General features: G+C 48.9%; 1 protein-coding gene across 3 annotated transcripts in view; it reads right to left on the reverse strand.

The window, feature by feature from the left end:
- RPRD2 (regulation of nuclear pre-mRNA domain containing 2) overlaps positions 1-11,831 on the reverse strand; it is a 476,068-nt gene extending 464,237 nt beyond the window's left edge. For 2 of the 3 annotated variants that reach the window (XR_015302626.1, XM_086947466.1), the window contains exon 1: positions 11,206-11,831. Coding sequence is in view for 2 of the 3 variants with exons in the window: in XM_086947466.1 (XP_086803592.1) it covers positions 11,206-11,395 (190 nt within the window). In the remaining variant the exon portion in view is untranslated. The remainder of the gene's footprint in view (positions 1-11,205) is intronic. The other variant, XM_086947467.1, reaches the window with a different exon arrangement.
- Between the last annotated feature and the right edge of the window lie 11,659 nt (positions 11,832-23,490).

Genomic DNA, 23,490 nt, shown 5'->3' on the forward strand with positions numbered 1-23,490 from the left:
TCACACAGGACATGCTCATCTTGGGAGCTCTGTGAAAACTGCACCAAGTCACTCACGGTGTAGTTCCCGTATTCAATGTCTATAGAGCATTTTTGTTTGAGGCGCTTGGAAAATACAATAGTGTACGTACATACAGCAGGTACCTGGAAAAGCGTGTCCTGTTCCCGTGGTGGGAATGGGTGCTATAGTGTACGTACATACAGCAGGTACCTGGAAAAGCGTGTCCTGTTCCCGTGGTGGGAATGGGTGCTACACAATGGCCCCTTTCGTGCCGGTCTCTTCGCGCAGCTCGGGGAGGAGAAAGCCTCTCTCACACGCCGGTTGCCGCCAGTGTTTCTGAGATCGGAGTTTGAAATCGAGCCTCGTTGCCTGGTTACCCATCCCAGGCTTTGAAATGCTGCCTTTTTGTCGGACACTCACGAAGTTCAAGCCGGGCCATTTTGTATTAGTTTGTTTGTGATCTCTGCTGGTAAACCCACCGGCGAGGACCCCTAAGAGCTCAGAGTGTCGGCGCGTGCATATTTTCAGATAATTCAACTATTTTTCTGCTTAAGTACAACTCCACCAGAGGGGCACAGTGAACGTGACGAATATGAAAAAACCTGCACACAGACATCTGACAAGAAACACGGGAAGTAGCTTTAAACAGTCTAGCGTCAAAAAACAAGCGCTCACCGTGTTCTGTAAACAGAAATGGCTTCCGAAAAGCCCCGACATTTTCAGATTAGGGAGCGTGGTTTTCTTTCTCTCCTCTTCTCATTGGCTGGAAGGTAACATTCCAGTTAATGGGAGGAGGAGAGAAAGTAAATAGAAAGAAGCTTAAAAAAACGCCCCTGAATCCAAAAAAAAAAAAAAAAAAGACGGGGCTTGAACCGAGTGACGCCGCTCTCCTCCAATGGCTGGCCTCCATTTAGGAAGCCAGCCAATGGAGAAGAGGGGCGGGTTCCAAGCCCCCTCTAATAAACATTAAATCTTCAGGGCTCCGCCCACTGCTTACGCAGTACGACGGAGTCCTCGACCTAAAAAAATAAGAGTGAGCGGGGCTACAAGTCCATACTCTAACACAGCATGCCTCGCAGAGCATATCGTGCCCAGGCTCGACCTAAAAATGTATATCTACCCAAACAAACCCTTTGTAGCAAAATCAGGATAATGAAAGACTGGGACAAAAAAAAAAAAACTTCCTAACCTAGATTAAGTTTATAACTAATGAACAAAAGGATCCCTTTGACAAAAGCAATAACCTACTGATCTATGCACACAAAATTCTGTGATTTGCATAGTACACACTCCTTGCAACAGGCATATTAACCCTCTGCGCTACCATTGAGGAGTTAAAACTGCCACTAGACAAAACTCCCATCTCTTAGGGACGATAATCACCAGAGTTATTTTGGCACTTTTATTGTTACCTAAAAACTGTTGGATATACAAGTAGCTCTACAGCACTTTTAAAACTGCTGCAAAACCGGGCCCCCAGTCACAAAAGCGCACCCCACCCCTCGAGCCTCCTGGGAAACGCCCGATGCCCAGTCCGAACCGACTTACAGTGTCAAACGCTGGGGCATTAGAATTCAAGTATAACTTGTGCAGATGGTACACTCTCTGCCATTAGGTTCTACACCATCCAAACATACATCTGCATTAGACGTCATGTGCATGTTGACACTTCCTTACACGTGTGCAACTCTTGTGAAGTGCCATATTCCTCTGGTCAGCAAATTTGGCACCGTTCACCACCTCTTTTGGTGAGGCACCTAAAGATACACATGGGACTTCTGCTCACAGCCACCCAAGGGATGTCCTATCAGAAGCTGCATCCATAGTGCAGCCTTCATACACTGCAGTGCCCACTTCCTCATGGAGAGTCGACCCGGCATTCTCATCTGCATGGGCAGAAAATGCTGTGAAATAAACTTGAGGATTATCGTAGCCTTTATTAGCTATTGTGGGAAGAAACAAAACAAACTTCAACAGAACGACCATTCTACAAAAATCACATGAAATTATGTAAAACGAAAAGCACCTATTTTTGCCCCATATTCTCAAGCAGTTCTCTCAACATAGCAGAAGTAGCAGTAGGTGTGGGCAGACAAGATCCACAGAAGGTCATACCTGGACCCTCCATGATCGGGTCTGCTCTTCTTACGGTTTACCACAGAGCTCTCAAAAAATCAGTCCTGGAGGGCCGGATACATGCCAGATTTTTAAGATAAGATAAATGAAGTTAATGGTAATATGCTATAAATCCGGCATGGATCCTGCCCTCCAGGACCGACTCTGGAGAACCTTGGTTCACCAGATGTGTACCGTACTTAGTTTCTTATTTACAGTGCCTCATACTCTTCTGGCCACTTTGATGCTAGTGACAGGCATTCACATGCAGCAATTGTGTGTTCATGGTTTTTCATTACGGTGCACATACCTTTGTAGGAACTGGCGACCGCAGTGGCCAAGGAGCAGAAACTTATGCTGAGTCCCCAGACACTTTAAACGCATCATCAACTCGTCCCTACTAAATACGCCCGGCCCTACGCTAGTCACTGCAGATAAAGAACACGTTATATATTCAAGGGGTGACGGAGGCCAAAGCTGCCGACTTTGGAGCTGGGAACTAGGTTCAAGTCTCGGCGTTGGCTCAACACACTTTGACTCTGGCCAAATCACTTGATCTCCCTGTGCCTACCAATAAGGAATGTGATCTTGAGCAATGTAATGTAACTGATGCTCATGTAAAGCGCTCCATTACCTTCGGGTCGAGTTTGCGCTATATAAAACTGCAAAATAAAAAAAGTAAAAACCACCCATTTAATTGGCACACCGTATTTGTGTATAAGTATGTGAGGTATCATTTTACTCGGGAGAACAAAGGGACTGCTGGGTGGTAGGACAGTTGTGACAGCACATTGATCCTACACAAAAGTGTGGAAAGTGATTTTTTCAGCTAAATTCCAAGTTTGCAGGGGGATTCTGGGTAGGGAAACTTTGGGAGATCAACACAAGCCATACCTCCCTGGACTCCTCCAGCTGTATAGTTTTCAGAAATGTGTGGGTTCGGTAGGTTTTCCTTGATGGCCGCCGAGCCCGGGGCCAATAATCCAGATGACACCCCCACCCCCTGCAACACCAGGTGGTTTTGCGATAGGTAATTTTGATGTCTCCACAATACGTTTGGGGCCCTTGCCTGTCACTGGTACTTGGACCACCTAAATGAGTGAGGTACCATTTTTATCAGGACACCTGAGGGAATGCTGGGTGGTAGGAAATTTGAGTCACCCCTGTGAACCTACAACCTTCCCACACAGAAATTTTAGGGAAGAAAAAAATATATATAATATTTTTTAACGCATTTTTTAGCTTAATTTGAGGTTTGCAAGGGATTCTGGGTGGGAAAACATTGGGGGGTCCACACAAGCCATACCTTCCTAAAATCCCCCGGGTATCTGGTTTTCAAAGATATCTGTGTTTGGTAGGTTTCACTAGATGGCTGCCGAGCACGTGGTCAAAAACCCAGGTGAGCCCTTTTCAAAACCAGGTCAATTTTTGGTAGGTAATTTTTATGTCTCCACAATATGTTTTGGGCCCGGCCCTGCCGTGGGCTCTTCGCCCACCCACAGAAGTGAGGTACCATTTTTAGGTCTCGCACTGCAAACCAGTCGCGAAGCGATCGTCGCTGCAAGACTCTATTGTAATCATTTCTGCTTACAAGGAGTCAAGGGAGACAGGAGACAAGAGATGTGCATGCGCGCGTAATTGGATCAGGTCGCGCGCAATTGGATCAGGTCGCGCGCAATTGGATCAGGTCGCGCGCGCTTCCTGTCTCCCATGGCTCCTTGTAAGCAGACACACGCACGCACGCACAACCCCCCCTGCCGCACACACACATAGAAACCCCCCCCCCCGCCGTGCACACACAAACACCCTTGCCCAGCTGTCGGCCGCGGCAGTCACCGCTCACTACCACCTCCTCGATGCGCTGGAAGGACACAGTGTTCAGGCTCCAGTCCAGCAGCAGCAGCCGGGGGTGGAAGAGCAGCGTGTCGCCCAGCATCATGGCAGGAGTGGCTACGTGTCGAGCACCAGTCGCCGATACCATCCCGGCAGGAGCGCGAGCCTCTGATGTGGCACGGTGGGTACGGGCTCCTGACGCGTGCCGAAACAAGCGCAACCACAGGGTGAAATAGCTTGATAACAAGCCGCGCCCCTAGCGTGACGTACATAACCTCTCCGATTAAGAGATCAGTACATAAATTGAACGTGAGAATTCTGATTCCAGGATAGACACGCACATTTTTAAGGCTTCTTTGCAAAATCTTAGATTCGTGAAACCGTTTTTCTTTTTCCTGTGGTACTCTCACTGACACTGCTGCGGTTATCAGTAATGAGCTTGCTTATATTTGCATTTAGACAACCACACACGATTTCACAATTTCTCTTCCTGTCCGTGCGTAAATAATTTCCCTTGATGAGCTGTCCAATTATCCACATCGCAATAGAAAGCGTCCGTCACTTGTACAGGCGGGAACTCTTCATAAAGACAGCGCGCGGCAATTAGCATGGAGTGCTTGCCTTAAATGCCTGCTATTTGTAAGCGAACCAATCAGTACGTCAACCTGTCATCCACCTGACCATCCAAATAATTAGTGCTGAATCCTGGTTGCGCAAACCTATAAGAAAGGAATGGTGTGGTGTTATTGGCAGCCGGCAGGTGAGGAGGCGGCAGCCCCGCCACCCCTCTGTGATGGAAGTCCAGTCAGTAGGCTGTCCCTACCTCACTCATTCAGAATTATTAGCTTGAGACTGTTCACAGTGTAGTGAAAAGTTTGAGGGTGCACTTTAAGCCACCATGACTGATGCCGGCTGAAAGGACGCCGACTGCTCCGTGTACAGGCTGCTCAATGTGGTGGAGAGCCAGCTCATGTCAGGGAAGGAGAAAGGGTCCCCAACGGAGAAGCAGCTACAGGTGACCCTTGAGGTCGGCGAGCTGTGGCACAAATTCAAAGTGGTGACGAATGAAATTACTGTCACCAAGAACGGTAGGTGAGTGCACTTATGTGGACGCACCGTGACTATGAATATTTACGAGGGGTCTGCGAGGTTGCGTCGTGCATGCATGCATTGTTTTTTAAAACTACTTCAAAGCACATCTGCCGGTTGAGTGCTTTACCCAAGTGTCATACACATGTGATAACATACATATGTGTTGATCATAGGTCAAATTTCAACTGGACCTTTGTTCCACTGGTTCAGCCCGTTTCTTTTTCAAGCAATTTCTTGTTTGTGGCATTATATTTTTTAACGTTTTTTGGTATATAATGTAATATCAAACATACTGGTGTTCACATGTGAAGAAGAGTCTGTGGTTTCTAAAAGCAAAGTGAAATGGCAGAAGGCTTTTACAGACAAAGCCATGCAACTGACAGACATATAACCATATGTTGTGTATTTTGAATCATTCATTGACCACTTGGGGCATCTTTGTGCTGAATAGCAGATGTATATTTTTATCCAACTCAAATCGTACTAATTTTAATCGACCACGGAAGGATGAATGGCCGAGTGGACCTGCCAGGGTTTCAATCTGTGACTGTGAGGCAAAACACAGATCCATGGAGTAGGTGCTTTATTCCACAGAGCAACGGGCCCAACCAGAGAGGGGTCTGGAGACAGTGATGAACTGGTCACAGCTGAACTTTTGTCACATCCTGAATATGCAAAATTGTGCTGATCAATGTTTTATGTGTTTGAATGTGTTTAGAGAACATTGAATGTGTGGCTCTTTGGTGCAGTAGCACATTTTTTGTTTGGAGAAAGTATTGCTTACAAAATATAATTCACTAAAACTTATAACAAAAAGTTCGGATCGTATGTATGTGAGGCTAATCACATAATGCATGTATTGAAGGGTATTTACATACAGCAGATGAGCTTAAGTGAAAAGTCTCTGTAAATAACAGAACTAAAGTTTTTTTCTGTTTGCAAAAATATCAATATATCTGGCATACAACGCCTGCTGCATCTTTGGGGGCTTATGCACCTGCACATGCTTATTGTCACTCACCACTAAGCTATTTACACATGCTTCTTTTTGTAAGTTGCAAATAAGAACGCAAACTAAATGGATATGAGCTAGAAACATAGTTTAAATTGACAGACAAAAAAGATAAGCAAATAATCGGACACTAGACAGGATAGATAGATGGGTAGATAGATAGATGGGTAGATAGATAACAGTGAATTTCGATCTCAAGTTGCGAAGTCCCACAATAGTTTTTTTTTTAACGTGGACATTGAGGAAAGCAATAAAATGAAGGATAGACAGATGGGTGGATAGATAGATAGAATGATTGACACCAGTTATTTTTTAAATCAAGTTGAGAAGTATCGCTATAATTTTTTACCTTAAAAATTGAGGACACATGAATATATTGATTAGTTTTCTAAACAGCATATACGAAGAGGTTTGACAGTCCGTATCTTGCATATTTCGCCAAAACTTGCTTATAAGAAATGCCACTGGGTTCTGAGCACAGGATGGGACTGTGCAGCTCCTTCAAGCTGAACGTATGGACAGCGTTGCACTGATAGGAGAGTTTTGCCACTGCTGCCCAAACATAATAGAATAAGCTAAAATATTCGAAGTAGAAAATGTAAAACGGTACCAGGTGCACAAATTTAAGAAAGCAGTTGCATAGGGGGGGAAAACAAGCATTTGCAATGCAATAGGTCTCGCATTTACTCGTAGTTTGAGCTATTGCCATTGCAAATAACAATGCCTTTTATTTTTTTTTCAAAACATAAATAAAAGGCATTGTCATTTACAATGCCAATAGCTTAAACTTGTGTAAATGCGAGACCTATTGCATTGCAAATGCTTGTTATCGGGAGACTTTGGAGAAAGCAGGGTGGGTGAACCTTTCTGGACCCACGCACATTCCAGAACTTTCCATCACAGAAATATGGGGAAAATTTGTTTTTTGTGACAAAGTTTGAGGTTTTCAAGGGATTCTGGGTAACAGAACCTGGTGAGAGCCACACAAGTCACCCCTCCCGAATTCTCCTGGGTGTCTAGCTTTCAAAAATGTATAGGCGTGCTAGGTTTCCCTAGGTGCCGACTGCTCTAGTGACCAAAATCCACAGCTAGGCACATTGCAAAACAAAAAAAAGAGAAGAAGGTCGGTGCCTAGTGGCCTTCTGCCCCCTGGGGGGCTATTGCCCACAACTGCCTCGTTGGGGGAGGGGTGGTGGTTAGAAAGTGTGGCATTTTTTGAGGAGGGGGTTATTGGCATGCCCTTTCTGGGCAGACCCCACCCTGAACTTTGGAGGAAAAAAAAACATTGGTGCCTAGTAGACTCCCTCCTGGGGCGATCCCCAAGCAGCGAACCACTAGGGAAGGGTACCATTGGAAAGAGAAGATTCTCACCTTTCTGATACCTCTCCCATTTGTTTCTGCGCTCGGGGCTGAGGTAGCTCCACGAACACTAAAACTGTGAAACTGAAACTAATTTTCAGTTAGTTGCAATGATGACAGCGCGCTATCGTCATTAAAGGGAAACTAAAACTATGCCTTGGGAGGTTGGGAAGCTCTTTCCCACCTCCCAAGGCAAAATGGTTGCACACTTGCACTCATGACGGAAACATTCGCCATAGGCTCAGAAGGGGTTAAGTACGGGATTGAACCACCCAGAGAAAACAAATAAGCCATCAACAGTGGTGGCAGCAACCATTAAAGGTCAGAAGCATCCACTGAACTAGCCAGGACGAAAAAGAAACAGGAGTTGAGCCCTTGAGTCTTCAAAAGAGGATCAACAATCACCCTTATATTGGGAGTAATCGGGGTGGGGGGGCCGACGACTGGGTCCTCCCCAAGCGCTGAAGGTCACCACTCGCTGATATACAATTTTTAATAAAGCGAGACACACAGCAAAAATAAAAGCTTGCTCGTACCACAATCAGAAGCTCTGGCCAACTTGTCAAGATCTAATACAAAACATCCATCTTTCTTGTTGAAAGATAATCCTCCCACCCCGCCCATACATAATTAAACCTAAAATAAAAGTACTATCAAACAAGCAAATATTTTTCTTCTGTACTTTCGCCTGCTGATGGCTGTACGAAACCGGCAAGCAATCTTCCACCACACTGCCATTTCTGCACGAAAAAAAAAGGACTGATTATTTACAATAATCAGCATGTCCGGCTCGGATTGTTTCCTGCACAAAGTGAGGCCTCGAATAATCCAAAACATTTTACTAGACCTGCAGGTCTGTTGACTCAAATAATCTACTCGACCTAATTATCATGATCTTGACCCATAAATTGGTTTCAAATTATGTGATCCTTGACAAGTATTTTAATTCACTGAGATGCCATTTTCTTCATCACATGAGAGCACCTTCAAATAAACGAGCTCAGCATGCCTGCTGTACAGAAATCGCGTTTGATTTATTAGACTAAATGGAAATCTCTTGTTTGATTTAATAGACTAAACTTTTGCTCCATATATAATACAAATCTAGCCACGTATAGGATACACATGACGCTGACCTGCCTCAGTTCATTAACTGCATAGTCATCAGTGCGGGGGCAGGAATGTTCCTCAACTTATGTTTAAAAACTGTCACTTTTAATGAATACATAACTAAAGCATAACGTAAGCAGCACACTAATTTGCAATCAGACGATTTTATATAGAAATGCCCACAGAATTTCCCACTGACGAGGTTTTAAAACTATATAGTGTACAATGTCCAGAAATCAAGTTTCTGCAAATATTCATCATTTACACATCAAGTCAAGCGTTCTCATTTGTTAAGCCCCTATATAAATCTTTGTCTGCATCACACTTCTGAATTACAAAAAAAAGTTTTTCATAATATTTTGAGAAATACATGCGCTATTCATTTACATGCTGTTTGAAAGTTTTGTTCGAAAAAAATGACATTTTATAGCCTTTTGTTTCACAATTATTGTCAGATAACTCACTTGAAAAAAAGCACTAACTATAAAAAGAGAAAGAAAACACCATTTTCCAGTAACAGATAAGCAACAATTAGTAGAAAGACAAACTGACATTTGACCTCTGTCATTGAACAGACAGCAAATGTGTCAAGACAAAAAACAAGGTTTAAAGGCGTCTTTATTTACTTTCTGAAGGAACAGAACACCTGCTCCTTCCAGTTTAAGCTAACTTGCCAGCATGGACGAGTAAAAGCTAAAAATAGCACGACCTGAAAAAATCTCACTCAACATTGCGAGTGGATTTTTCGAGTCCTGAAAAGCTATATGCCTTTTTTCTATATGTACATGTGCAAATAGCCTATGCCTCATCTCTCAGTCTAAACCCTGTTCTTTGGCAAACTAGTAATCACACACCTGCAATACAGCAAGTGTCTAAGGTTCCTCTACCGTATCTATTCACTCCTCATACTTTGACACAAGCTTACTTATCTCTGAATGCCCCCCTCCCCATGTCTAAGGGCATGGGCGTCTAACTCTCAAATGAGAGCTTCCACTTACAATTCCTACTCACCTCACTAATTACCACCAACCACACTACCAAAATATATCTAACTTATTCCGATGTCACCACCATCTAGAGTAGTGCATGTAGGGGTTTCTTATGATAACAACTAAACTCACTAACCTTAAACTACAAAGTAACCACCAACCTTGGATTCTGGAGTAGCAGGCTACTCGCCACAAGTCGCACTATTGCCTTGTGAGCAGCATAAGTACTAAAAAAAGCAATTACAATACAATCAGTTCAAAAGCTGGTACCGTTCAAGTACACTTGAACCAGTACTGGTGATTTTAATTCTATAACATATTGTAGCCAGGAATTACTGTACAAGAGAAATAGCTGACCAAGCATTATTATTGACAAGTATATATTAGTTCTAGCTACTATGCATGCCCCCTTTTCACCTCTGGGTCACTCTTGTGGGATGTGTGTGCTTATAATAGGGTGACTAAATTTTGAGAAGCACAAACAGGAACAGGCCATACATAAATGCAGGACTAAAGCTTTAGTCTTACTTAATCTATATCTGGATTGTCCATGTAAAAAAATATATATAATAAGCCATGGCAGGACCTCCACTGCGAGCCGAAAAGTCTAAGGTCGCACTCCGACTCCACCCACCAGCAGGTGAACCGCAGGAGCATCATGGTGGATGCGGTCTTTGTAGCGTGTGCGCTATTCGAAGATAGTGTGTTTTTGCAAGGTTGCAGCACCAACTCTGGACACCGGTGTTTCAGAATAATTGTTCCTCATCAGCAGAGTGTAGGATTCTTCGGGGTTTGCTGTGCAGGCTGCCAAGTGTTCTCAGATATGATACCTCTCAGGGCGCGTGGGTACGTGATCAGAGCTCGTCAGCCTGCATAGCAAACCCCGCATCTACCATGATGCTCCTGGGGTTCACCTGCTGGTGGGTGTATTCGGAGTGCGACCTTAGACTTTTCAGTTAAATTGGCTCCCTTGAGCTACGAGCTGACGAGCTCTGATCACGCGCCCTGAGAGGTATCATACCTGAAAACACTTGGCAGCCTGCACAGAAAACCCCGAAGAATCCTACACTCTGCTGATGAGGAACAATTATTCCGAAACACCCGTGTCCAGAGTTGGTGCTGCAACCATGCAAAAACACACGATCTTCGAATAGCGCACACGCTACAAAGACCGCATCTACCATGATGCTCCTGGGGTTCACCTGCTGGTGGGTGTAGTCAGAGTGCGACCTTAGACTTTCCTCCACTACGAGCCGCCTGCTCTCCTCCACTCTCCTGTGAGAGGGGCATGCAACGGACCCAGTTGTGTGCTGCCTGACAAACACATAAGTTACTTTCATTATTTCAGACATCAGAGGACCGAGTGAAAGGAGAGCATACCTTTCAATTCTGACCCGCCCCATGACCATGTATCCAAAACTAATAAGTGTCAGGGCACTGAGACAGTCCTGTGAAACCCTGGACTGTCCGGGGAAATCCTGGACGTCTGGTTACCCTAGCTTATAAACAAACTGCCTCTGGGAGACCTTGAACAGCGGACAAACTGCAGGCACTGACGAAAGACAGTTCGCACTAAAGTGGTTTGTATCATATGTCGTCTACGGCTACACACTGGTGTCCATGGCTGCTTACAAGGGTGTTCTGCTACACACAGGACTGGTCATGTGCAGAAACAGAATAGCTGTTGATACTTACAGCGCCTGAGCCACTTCAGCCAGTAGTGCACGACCATACTGTGGTGCTTGCGGTTCTCCAAGCACCAGGCGCTCAGGCTCTGGATGGACTCCATAGTGTTGGTTACTGTCTGCATTTTCCTGTCCAATGCGATCTCCAGGGCCCCGGACAGGCCCCGGCCCTTGCTGTGAGAGCTGCTCCCGGCCGCCATCTTCCCGCACTGGCGGGTGGCGCGCACGTTCAAGCACCGAGCGCGCCCCCTGCACGCGACAGCTAGAGCTTAGATACAACGCGCGACAGTTCAGGACAACACGGAGCAGACGCGCATGCGCAGTACGGAATTCTCACAGTGGAAGCACCTCCTCCTGACGCGACACACCCCTTGGTGAGCGTCTGGTATCCGTTAGCTCCGCCCCGTGCAGCTGTGTATCTGTGCACGCTCAATGCTGCTGTCCTCTCCCACGTACCCGCCAGAGCCCGCAGGCTCTCTTTATTTCGGGGACCCCTCCCCTTGAGCTCCAATCCGAGCTTTGAAAGAGCGAAATAACACCCTGGTGTGGGCGCCTCAGTGATCTATTGCACGACCTCAATATTCTGTGCTTTCATTCCCTACCGCGCGCGCACATTCACTGACACCCTCTACACACACTAGCTCGGCGAGTAATGCGCGTGCGTTGACGTATGGTTGATACCATTAGATGAAACGAGGGGACTAAACGGTTGGAATTGTGCGCATGCGCTGGGGATTTGGGCCATACCATCACGAAAAGTAGGGTATTTCTGGTTCGGAAATCATTCGAAACGCAAACCTATGGTGATATACTATTTGCATTGAACGTATATTAAACGTGAAGGCAACAGTAGTCACGTAGATAGGACAGAGTACGCATGTTACGGACAATAGTCTGGGCGTAGAACGGTGGAAAAACGATTTGCTTGCTGTCAAGCGCTACCGCTTAGGAAACTGAACCGAACTGAGTATTAATTACTCAACTATTCGGTCTCCGCGATAATCAATTTATCGGGCATGTTATTTTTGAGAACTATAGCTCCATAAGCATTACAAATAATTATAAGATTGTATCCTTCCTTTTTGTGGCGAGAAGTAACGAAGAGTATACTGTGGGAGTTCTCCTGTAAGATCATGACGTTCCAAGGTGCTTCCAGTAGTCCTGTGCATACATGCCAATATTTCACAACAGGAAATTGAGAGGTTTGTGGGGAGGGGAATTAATCTTCCCTATTAACATTTATTCAAGTAGAGGAAATTTTAGATTGGAGACAGGTGAAATAATGCAATTTTTGCCTTAAAAAATGAGATTTTCCTAGCCTTGGTGTCTGAAATGCTAGATTTAATTAAACACAACAAGATGATGGATCAATCTTTTGCTCACTATGCCACCCCAGTTTGGACCCAGCCATATGCAAATCAGTCTTGAACCTGTTCCTCATGGGACCAGCCAGAACTGCCAGGGCAGGTCCTCCCTGGACCAGATACAAGCATCCTGGGACAGATTTCAGGGTATTACTCCTCATCAGCTAGACTAGCTTGAATCCAGTGGCACAGCGAGCAAGGGACCCATGTCTGGGCATACCCTTGGCCACCAAGGGCAAACATAGCAAACACAACAAGATGATGGACGGAGTGCTGAAACTTTTTAACCACTCACCCCCAGTCAAAGAACTGGGTTTAATTTGTTCTTTTGCTTACTATGCCAACCCAGTTTGGACCCATCCATATGCAAATCAGTCTAGACTGCTCCCATGAGGTAACCAGAAAAACGGTGCTGAGGTACCCTGTTGGATCGAAGGCAGTCTCTTCTATGGCCCGTTTTAAAAGAAGGGATTGCACCTCCTCCTGCAAACGGAGATGGGGGTGTGGCCAAAATGGCAACTGAGTAGGACGCACTTACTCGTCACTCCATCTTGCCGACAGGGCCCACTGCCCATGCCTTGTCATGCCGGACCAGAGGAGCAGTATAAGAACTCCACAGGTCGCCCTAGAGGTCAAGCGGTGGCCTGAGATGACTGAGAACCAGGAGAGGTGTGGGCTGAGACGCGATCATGATGCCTTGAGAGAGCTGGTGGTCCGATGCCGCGCAAGACCAGCAGTGATTGGCTGGGCTCCTGACGATCCCCGAAGGCAGTGAGCGAGCCAGGAGACTGCCCCAAAGCTGGAGATCCGAGGCACAGGCCCAGGAACAGACCCCAAGAAACCGAGAGGCCAGAACAGACCAAACTCCGCACCTACACCGCCAGCGGTAGGCTTACTGATCCTGGCCGGCCTCTAACATCGATTGGTGTACCACAGCAACGGAGGAAGCTGGCCGACTGGGACCTGAGAGAAACCCGCTGGACGTCCCTGCCCCGTGGAACCCGTGGTCGTCCGGTTGCATAATGGAGGCCCAGAGGACGAGTGAGGTGTGCAGACAGCCCAGTAGCAAGACGTCACGGGACCTGGGCAGTTCCTAGAGACAAAGAACAGGCCGGGCCACCCTCAGCGCTGAAGGATAGACGCATGCACCAAGGAGAGCCCAAGAGGTAGAAAGCTCTGACCAGATGGTGCCTGCCACGCAGAAGGTGAAACGACAAGCCCTTCCCGCTAGATCAAGAGATTCATGTGCTGCAGCCTACTTCCCTGCGGTCACAAGTCTCAAGGCCGGAAACCTTGAGGGTGCCCAGCAAGGAGGGCCTCCTCCCCTACTGAGCCCGTAAAGAACTGCCCGGATGGCAGAGGCCCCCAGAAAGTCTGCAGTCACACAAGTCCAGATGTTGGGACACAAAGGCGGGAGTCCCAGACACCAAGACCAGTGGTGCCCTCCCCACCCCCTGTGGACACAACACCAGGCCTGTTCCACCACCTAGCTCTCACCTGGTGAGCTGCAACACGTAGGAAGAGTACCTTCAGCGGTTACCCCCTGTGGGTGGCCGCCTTGCTGCCCCCTGGAGGAGAGAATGACGGAGGGGAACCCAGCAGGTGATCTACATACGCATGATACAATGGTAGCCACTCCCCCCCCCCCCGGAGACCCAGCATCCGTGACCTCAGCCGCCAGGACCCGCAATAGCCATGTCCTGGAGAATAGAGTACCTTGTCTGGCTGGGCCCTCCTATGATGCCTGGGGGTGCGCCCATTTAGCTGGTGACCTCCCCTAAAAAGAAACTACTGATCTACTCATACCTACACGAAGACCTCCCCCATAGATGCCTCCCCCCTTTAATCAAGAGCCTCCCACAAGAGCTGAATCTCAGGTCTACAGAGACCGGTCTCAGAGGGAGACAGGCTTGGAATCAGACAGTGGACCTAGATGCTTGGGAGATCTACCGAGTTGCAAACTCCCCCTCACCTGAGCTTGGGGAGACCACTGGTGAATGAGAAATTAGCGTCCCCACCTGCAGTGCACACTCCTCACTCTTCCATCATGGCGACTAGCAAGGGGAAAAAGACTGCTCAGTCAAGGACCTACTTCTCAAAGCATCCAGCTCCAGTACTGACACTTCTGCGTTCCCTCTAGAAACACAAGTAGCTATGGATACTAGTGATACCCAGGCCCGCTCACCCGCTCCTTCATAGAAATGCTTTTGCTTCTCTGAGAGATGACTTACAAACCATGAAGATGGAACTCGCTCAGGAACTCAGGGAGGTGAGTAAAGATGTGGATGCGCTGGGAGACAGGGTAGACACACAGAGGTGCAGGGCACGACTAGAGATGAGGAGATTGAACAACTACAGCAAGAGGTAGTCCGCCTTAGAGACCAGCACCTAGACCTCCAAGCACACGCTGAAGACTTCAAAAAACCGCTCGCTACGAAATAACATACACATCCGGGGGATTACAAGTGGAGCGGATGGTCAAAACATTGCCTCATTCATGGGAGATCTTTTTAGATCGATTCTGGAGACTCCTCCTGAGCTGCAGATCAAATTAGACCGAACACAGCATGTTGTCCCGAAGAGGCCTTCCCCGGCACCCCCTGCCAACATTCTTACTTGCGTTCATAACTTCCAGCTAAAGGAACGCATCCTCCAATAGGCTAGAGACAAAGATCGAGTTCAGTTTCGGGGATATCAATCCACTCTCTTTCAAGATCTTGCTGCCTCTAGGCTGCAAAAAAGGAGGGCATTTCGACCGATCAGGGCTCAACTCCGCTCCATGGAAGCCCCTTACTCCTGGGAACACGCTTTTTGATTAATCTTCCACTTGGATGGAAGGATCCACCAGATCCGCTCAGTGAAGGAGGCCCACCAACTGTTGAACATCACTGATGATCCCTCAGGGAACCTTCCTCCAGCTGTCGGCTTGGGCAGAGATCCAGGGACTCGTGAATGGAAGACAGTGGGTCGCACCTTGGCCCAGCTACGCCCAGACACAGAAACAATAGCAAAAGAACGTAGGATGGTCTTGGCCTCCCTTGGAGATGACACCACCGGCCCGGCGTGAATGGATCCTTGTTCCTCTACCAGGCCACCAGTTCCAAGCAGATCTTGGTTTCCAATGGTCCTTCACTAGCCCTTCTCCAAAGCGGCGGGCAGCCCTGGCCGGATGGGGGCCGGGGCGGAGTGTTGCTGACCTCTTCCATCCCTCTCTCATGGGTCTCACCACCCGGGACATTAATGATATTTTTTATATAATGTTATCTTTTTGTTGTATTGAATTGGGTTTGTTGGGCCTCCTCCCACTCCTGGGTTCCCTTAGATCAGACTCCTTGACCGCCCCATCTCTAAGCCACTGGCCTCAGGTGAATTACCCCCTTATCCTCGGTCACCACACTTCTCAATCCCTCAAACAGCGAGCTCCAATAGATCCACCTAAAGGCCCTCGTAATGACCCAGACTCTTAAAATCATCACACTAAATGTGAGGGGGGTCAACAACCCAATCAAATTCATGCCATCCTTTCCTACCTTGAGCACTCTGTAGCCCACATCTTCCTCCTCCAAGAAACCCATCTCCTCCCCGATGATACCCAAAAGATTTGTTCCAAAGCATTCCCCCATCAGGTCTTTTCCTACCAGTCCACTAAATCTGCAGGGATTGCCATCCTTGTTATTCTGCTTTCCCCGGAAAGATTGGTTCCGAACAAGCAGACCGTAAGGGCAAACTATTGGCCTACTCCTTCATACTAGGCTCACACACTCTCACAATAGGATCGGTCTATGTCCCAAATGCGGGTCAAGAGGGCTTCCCTGCGAAGGGCACTGACTGAGCTTACTAGATCAACCGACCGAATGCCGCGGCTAGGGGGCGACTTAAACCCTGCCTTTGACAATGCTCTAGATAGATTGGCTCAACGTCTGGGACAGTTTGGGGCCCTCTCTGAGGAGGGGCTACAAATGTTAAAAGAGATGGGGTTAACAGATATTTGGAGAACCTTGTACCAAATGGCCCAAGAATACACCTTTTACTCCCATTCCCATAAGACCTACATGAGAATTGACTGCTTTCAGGGTACCAGAGCATCGTATCCCACACCCAACAAGCAGACATTTTGACCCGCACACTGTCGGACCACTCAGCGGTGACATTGGCCCTCTCCCTCCCTTTCACTCACCCTCCACCAGGATCCTGGTGCCTCAGAGACACATTACTGCATCGTCCTGAGGTGATCCAACAGATCTCGAAGACACTTCACGACTTCCTGGTGACAAATGACACCCCTGAGACCCCCATAGCTATCCTTTGGGAAACCCTGAAGGCGGTGATTAGAGGAGAATTTATTGCCATTGTCTCTTCAGATAATAAGATCTGTAGAGACAAGAGGGATCTCCTGACAAAATAGGTACAGGAGTTAGAGTGCATACATTGACGGACCGGCGCCCCCCGATCTGGCGACAGCTTGAGGCCGCACAAGCCCAATTGGCTGGCCTAGATCTGGACAGGGCGGAGTATGCAGTGCTTAGATTGCGCCATGCCTTCTACAGTGGGGGCGACAAATGCAAAAACCACTGGTGATGGACAGAATGCAGAACAATGTCATACATTCAACCCAGTACAGAGATCTGGGCCTAAATCCATCGTTTTTTTGCACTCCACACCACCCCAGTTCAGACATACCCATATGCAAATCAGTCTGACCCCCTGCATCATGGGAACAGTCCAGCCCGAACTGCCAAGCCATGCCTTCCCTGGACCGGAAACAAGCTTCCGAGGACCGGTTTCTGGCATTCCAGCCGTCTTCAGCCCGGCTTGCTTGAATCCAGTGGTGTGGAGTGCATGGGACTCACGTCTGAGCATACCCATCCCACTCGGGGTGACAAATGCAAAAAACACAGGTGATGGACAGAATGCAGAACAATGTCATACATTCACCCCAGTACAGAGATCTGGGCCTAAATCCATCGTTTTTTTGCACTCCACACCACCCCAGTTCAGAAATGGCCATATGCAAATCAGCCTTGATCCTGTGCCTCATGGGAACAGTCCAGCCCGAACTGATTAGCCATGTCTTTACTGGACCAGAATCAAGCATCCTAGGAAGCTTGTTTCCTGTCCAGGGAAGACATGGCTTGGCAGTTCGGGCTGGACTGTTCCCATGAGGCACAGGGTCAGACTGATTTGCATATAGCCATATCTGAACTGGGGTGGCAGAGTGGGCTAAAGAATGGTGATGGATTAAACCCAGATCTTTTGACTGGGTGTGAGTGTTTGATTGATTCAGATGCTCCGTCCATCACCACCCCCTTTTGTACCGCTTTTGGCCGCCATAAGTGTGGAAGGGTATGCTCAGACGTGAGCCCCTTGCTCACTTTGCCACTGGATTAAAGCAAGCCAGGCTGAAGACGGCTGGAATGCCAGAGACCGGTCCTCGGAAGCTTGTTTCCTGTCCAGGGAAGACATGGCTTGGCAGTTCGGGCTGGACTGTTCCCATGAGGCACAGGGTCAGACTGATTTGCATATAGCCATGTCTGAACTGGGGTGGCAGAGTTGGCTAAAGAACGGTGATGGATTAAACCCAGATCTTTTGACTGGGTGTGAGTGTTTGATTGATTCAGATGCTCCGTCCATCACCACCCCCTTTTGTACTGCTTTTGGCCGCAATAAGTGTGGCAGGGTATGCTCAGACGTGAGTCCCTTGCTCACTTTGCCACTGGATTCAAGCAAGCCGGGCTGAAGACGGCTGGAATGCCAGAAACCGGTCCTCGGAAGCTTGTTTCCTGTCCAGGGAAGACATGGCTTGGCAGTTCGGGCTGGACTGTTTCCATGAGGCACAGGGTCAGACTGATTTGCATATAGCCATGTCTGAACTGGGGTGGCAGAGTGGGCTAAAGAACGGTGATGGATTAAACCCAGATCTTTTGACTTGGTGTGAGTGTTTGATTGATTCAGACAAACGTGGTTTGAAGGCCGCAGGCGTGCACCAGCGCTGCCGAGGATTTTTAACCTTATCTCAGCTGACTACGAGCTGCTTGCTCATTTTTAAAGACTTCATTGTTATTTTGTGTGTAACCCATTCGACTACGAGCTGCTTGCGCATTTCTGAAATACTTTACTGCTATTTTATGTGTTATGCCCTACAGCGCCCGCACTATCCATTGATTGTCACGCTCACCTTACTTACCTTGCTCTCGACCCCGGTCCACCCCGGCAGTGTGCCGTTTGCGCGGAGGGTCCCTGCACGAGCGCCACTTCCGGTTCTGCACCACTTCCGCCCTGCCTCTCCACCGTGCAGGTGAGCGGTCTAGTGGTTCACGTCGGCCAGCATAAATGGCGAACGAGCGCAGCGGGAGCGCCAACTTCGCGCCGAAGTCGCGCATAAGTCAAGCCCGTCTGCGCCCGTCTGAGGCCGACCGAGGCCCGGGGCAATGCATGCTGCCCGACGCATCACTTATTCCTCACATGAACTTCGCTCTCTACTCCCCTGTGCCCCCCTTGCCCCCCTTGCTCCTCACATAATTGCTATCGCTCAGAAATTCGGTATATTCTCTTCCCTCCCTTCTACTATTCCCCTGGCTCCTTTCCCTGCCACCTCTTCCTTCAACTCTGCCGCCCCCATGTTTACTAAGCCAAGCTCCTCTGGTATTCGTCCTATCTCACCAGTTTATCTTAATACCCGCTCCCTCCCGAAACATCAACTTGATGTATTTCAACTCCTGGAGGGTGGCCTGTTAGACCTGGCACCTTGGCGTGAGTCTCCCTTCCACTTTTTGCTGATGTGCCTCCGATGTTTTGCTGGTTTTCCGATACTCAGGGCACTGCGCCACGGCTGACCCGTGCCGCAGTGCAAGTGCTCCCTACTGTAAATTGTACATGCGATTGGTATCCATGATTGGTTAATTGGATTTACTGTTAGTCCCTAGTAAAGTGCACTAGGAGTGCCGGGGCTTGTAGATGCCAGTACTGCTGGTGGGCCTGCAGCGCTGGTTGCGCCACCCACCGAAGCAGCCGTAAAGATGTGTCTGGGAACTGCGATCGCAGAACCCGCGTGCGGTCTCGTACTGTCACGATAGCTGGGCAAGTGCACCCACTTGCCAGCCCCCGAACCTTCCCTTGACTACATATTAGTCACCCCTATGGTAGGCCTGCGGGCAGGGTGCGTTGTAGGTGTAAGGTAGGACAAGCCCTGATGTGTGTGGCATGTCCTAGTAGTGACTTACAACCAAAACCGTATTTCACTATTGAAGGCTACCTGCTCCATTAGGCCAGACTGAGCTGCTGGAATTATTACACCCTATAATCCCAGCAGGCTCAAGGAGCATGGTAGCGCGTCGTGTTTAGTATGCCTGAACTCAGGATGATAAAGTATTTCTTTTAGTAAAGTTTATTTTAGTATCCTGGGTTTGCAAATGCTACTTTTAGAAAGTTAGCATTTGCTTGCCTAACCATTTCAGCCCGCCTCTGCTGGTATGTGTATCTGACTGTCTGGGACGTGTGAGTGACAGGGCTGGGAGGATGACAGGTGGTGAATGCGCAGATTACACCTTAGGGGGAGGTAGGAGTGCCTCTTGACTCGAACTGTAGCTGTGCTCTGCCACCACAATGCTGGCTCCACCCTCCTGGGGAGCGACTGATGACTCAGCCGGCACCTGGCCTAGGAAGGGCGAAGCCCCCATCAACAAGGTACTCTGGCCGCCCCTGTCCGCACAATGCTGGCTCCACCTCCTGTGGGGCGTCTGATGCGCCTGCCCCTCACACTGAAAGCAGAAGCCGGAGTACACCCACCAGGGTACTCAAGGACTGAGAGTGGCTATGCAAAGGCCCCCCTGGCCGGCGAGAACAAAAGAAATGCAATATAAAAGAAGGAGCCCTGCTCCTTGAAAATTAGATCCTGTTTGGGCTACAGAAGGAACTCTGCCCGACGAGAAGGACCGGGAAGGACAAGGAAGAGTGCTGTCTCTTGCCTGTGTCTGGCGCCTTGCTGCCGAAGGAGAGGAAAAAGGAAAGACTACGAGAAGACTTTTGCTTTACAAGACTTTGTGCCAAACTCTGCTAAAAGATCTCCGAGGGCTTGCAACTGAACTTGCCCCCTGACCAGCGCCCCAGGACCAGTGGGCGCTACACCCTGAAGAAAGCGACTGCGTGTGCTGCTTATCGCTGCAGTACCGACGGAGAAATCTCCTCCAAGGCAACGACATCCACCTGACCACCGTGACCGGGACCCAAAGCAACAGCGAAAGCAAAGTGAGGACCAGCCGCCGCTGGCCCGAACACCGTGACCGCAACTGCACCGGGAGCCCGAGAGCAAAGCGAAGGAGGACCCGTCCGGTCCGAGCTCTCGAGTTGACTGCGCCACGAGCAGCCAATCCACTTGCAAAGACGGACAGTTGCCCTGTGAGAGTCCCCTAGGTCGGTACCTTGCCCGACAGCCCAGCTGTGAGCACACAGCTGCACCGGCACTTGGCTGGGTACGTCCTGCACTTGAGGACCGTACTGCCACTTGCCGCCACCACGCAGCCGCCGCCTCCAAGGTCGGAGCGGACGACGAGGAGAGGACCCTGCCGCCACAGAACACCGCTGCCCCGGATGACCCGTGAACTGCTCGGCTGAGAGCCGCAACGAACAGCATCCCCGGGAAGGCAACGCGACGTGGGACAGATCCCCCGGAAGCCGCCTGCTCCACAAGAACTTTGTTGAACTGGGCAGAAGGCCCTAAAGAACTCTTATTGCTAGAACGAACTGTGGCAACCTGAACTAAGTAACTTGGAACCGTTATTTGAAAGTCTGATAACTGTATTCACAAGCCTGCTTAAAATCTATATAAAGATATATATTATTACAGAATACAGTCTGGTCTCATTGTGTGGTGGGTTGGTTGTGACGGTGTAATATTGCAAGTGTTTAACCCTATGTGCCCCAAAGATTAGCCTACGACTGCTTAAGCCACACTACCTAGAGGGTAAGCAGAGGTTGTCTGGAAGGTAACCCTCAGCCCTGACGAGGAAGCGGGAGTCCCTGCTTGTCGCTAGTGTTCCACTGCGCCAACTAGAGTCTCCCCCTTCCTACATTGGACGCAGCGGTGAGGATTTTCGAATTTACACTTGCAGTATCTATACCTTAACTTCTGACCATTGCACAGTGAGTACAGTCCAGTTACTTAGCCACAGACTTTGCTTTTTGAATTTTGCCGAAAGAAGATTCCGAGTGTGGAAACCATGCCGGGCACGAAGAGCCTGGATGGAGCGGAGTCCACGACCTCGGAGGTGTTGGAGGTCGAGTGGGACGCCGCGAAGCTGGATAAATACACCAAGGATGAGCTGAAGTTTTTCTGTAGGAAACTCAAGGTTCCGCACGCTGGTTGCAAGAATAAGCCAGAACTCTACAAGGCCCTGAAAGCCTGGATAGAGTCCAGAAAGGCCCCGGAGGATCAAGACGCCCTTGCGGAGCAAGATGCAACGGAGGAGCAGAATGCACTTGGGGATCTGGTGGATCTCGAAAGGCAAGACAGCGTGCACAGCTTTGGTAAAGGCCTGTCGCCAGAGGAGCTGGCAGACAGGAAAGAAACAAGGAATCACGAAAGAAAACTGGCAGAATTGAAAATCCAACTGGAGCTTGAAACCAAAAGAATGGCGCTGGAAGAGCGAAAGCACCAAATGGATTATGAAGTGAAAATGAGGGAGATAAGTCTCAAGGAGAGAGACTTGGATCGTCCTCCCTCTGGTGGCAGCACATCGCCAGTGCAGGTAGAGTCAAGAGTGCACATCCCGAAGGACGTAGTTAAAGAGTTCTTTAAGGGGGATGACATAGGACAGTGGTTTAGGGCATACGAGGTAGCCATGTCCTCCCACCGGGTCCCTGACAAGGATTGGGGAGCGGGGTTGTGGGGAAGGTTCCTTAGCGAAGGGCGAGATACCTTGCTAGATTTGCCCGTTGAAAGTCAGAGATCCTATTCCCACATGAAAGAAGCTTTAATGAACAGGTACGGGCTTACCCCTGAAATGTATAGACAGAAGTTTAGGGGATGTACTAAGCGGCCTGGGAATACGTATGTGGAGTATGTGACTTATTTTTGCAGAGCACTGGATGGTTGGGTGAAGGGTAGCAAAGTGGATGATTTTCAAGGTCTCTTTGATTTAATTGCATGGGAGCACTTGTCTGATCACTGTTTTCCTGAGTTACGCCAACACCTGATCGATAGCAAGCTGTCCAACCCGAGGAAGCTTGCTGAGGAGGCGGACCGCTGGCTCAGCACCAGGGTCCACAAGGGACCCGTGGGAGACTCCGCCAAGAGTGGGCAGGGTCCCCAGCAGAAGATTGGGGGGGACAAGGGGGGAAAACAGAAAGGGTTCCAAAAAGGCCCCCAAAGTAGTTCCCAGGGGAACCCGCAGCAAGGTTCTCAGCCTCCCCCACCCCCAAAGCAGAATGGGGCCCGACAGGTAAGCCTGTTCCAAAGGGGCCCTTCAATTGTTACAAATGTGGCGAGCCTGGGCACATATCCAGTGACCCCAAGTGTCGCCTGTTTGGAAAACCCGCACCCACTGGTGCTCCGCCCCGACAAGTGACTAGTGTTCACTTAGGAGAAGAAGTGATGGTCCCGGGGGGTGGAGATTCCGTTCACATGACCCTGGTCTCGCTAGGAGACAGTGAGATGATCCCTACGAACTACCTGCCCTCTAACACTAAGAAATATGGGCAGGTGGTGATCATCAATGGCAAGGAAGCTGAGGCTCTTCGAGACACAGGAGCCAGTGTGACTGCGGTGAGGCAGCACCTGGTGTCTCAAGAGCAGGTTGTACCCCATGCCTACTGTAGGGTTATCAACGCTGATAATTCTGAGAGTCAGTGTCCGATGGCTCAAGTTCCCTTCGAGTGGGGGGGGGTCTCTGGTACTCTGCAGGTCTGTGTAAGGAAAACCATGCCTGTTGACTGTT

Source organism: Lissotriton vulgaris, chromosome 12 (genome assembly GCF_964263255.1).
Source record: "Lissotriton vulgaris chromosome 12, aLisVul1.2, whole genome shotgun sequence".
In the NCBI taxonomy this organism is placed as follows: domain Eukaryota; kingdom Metazoa; phylum Chordata; class Amphibia; order Caudata; family Salamandridae; genus Lissotriton; species Lissotriton vulgaris.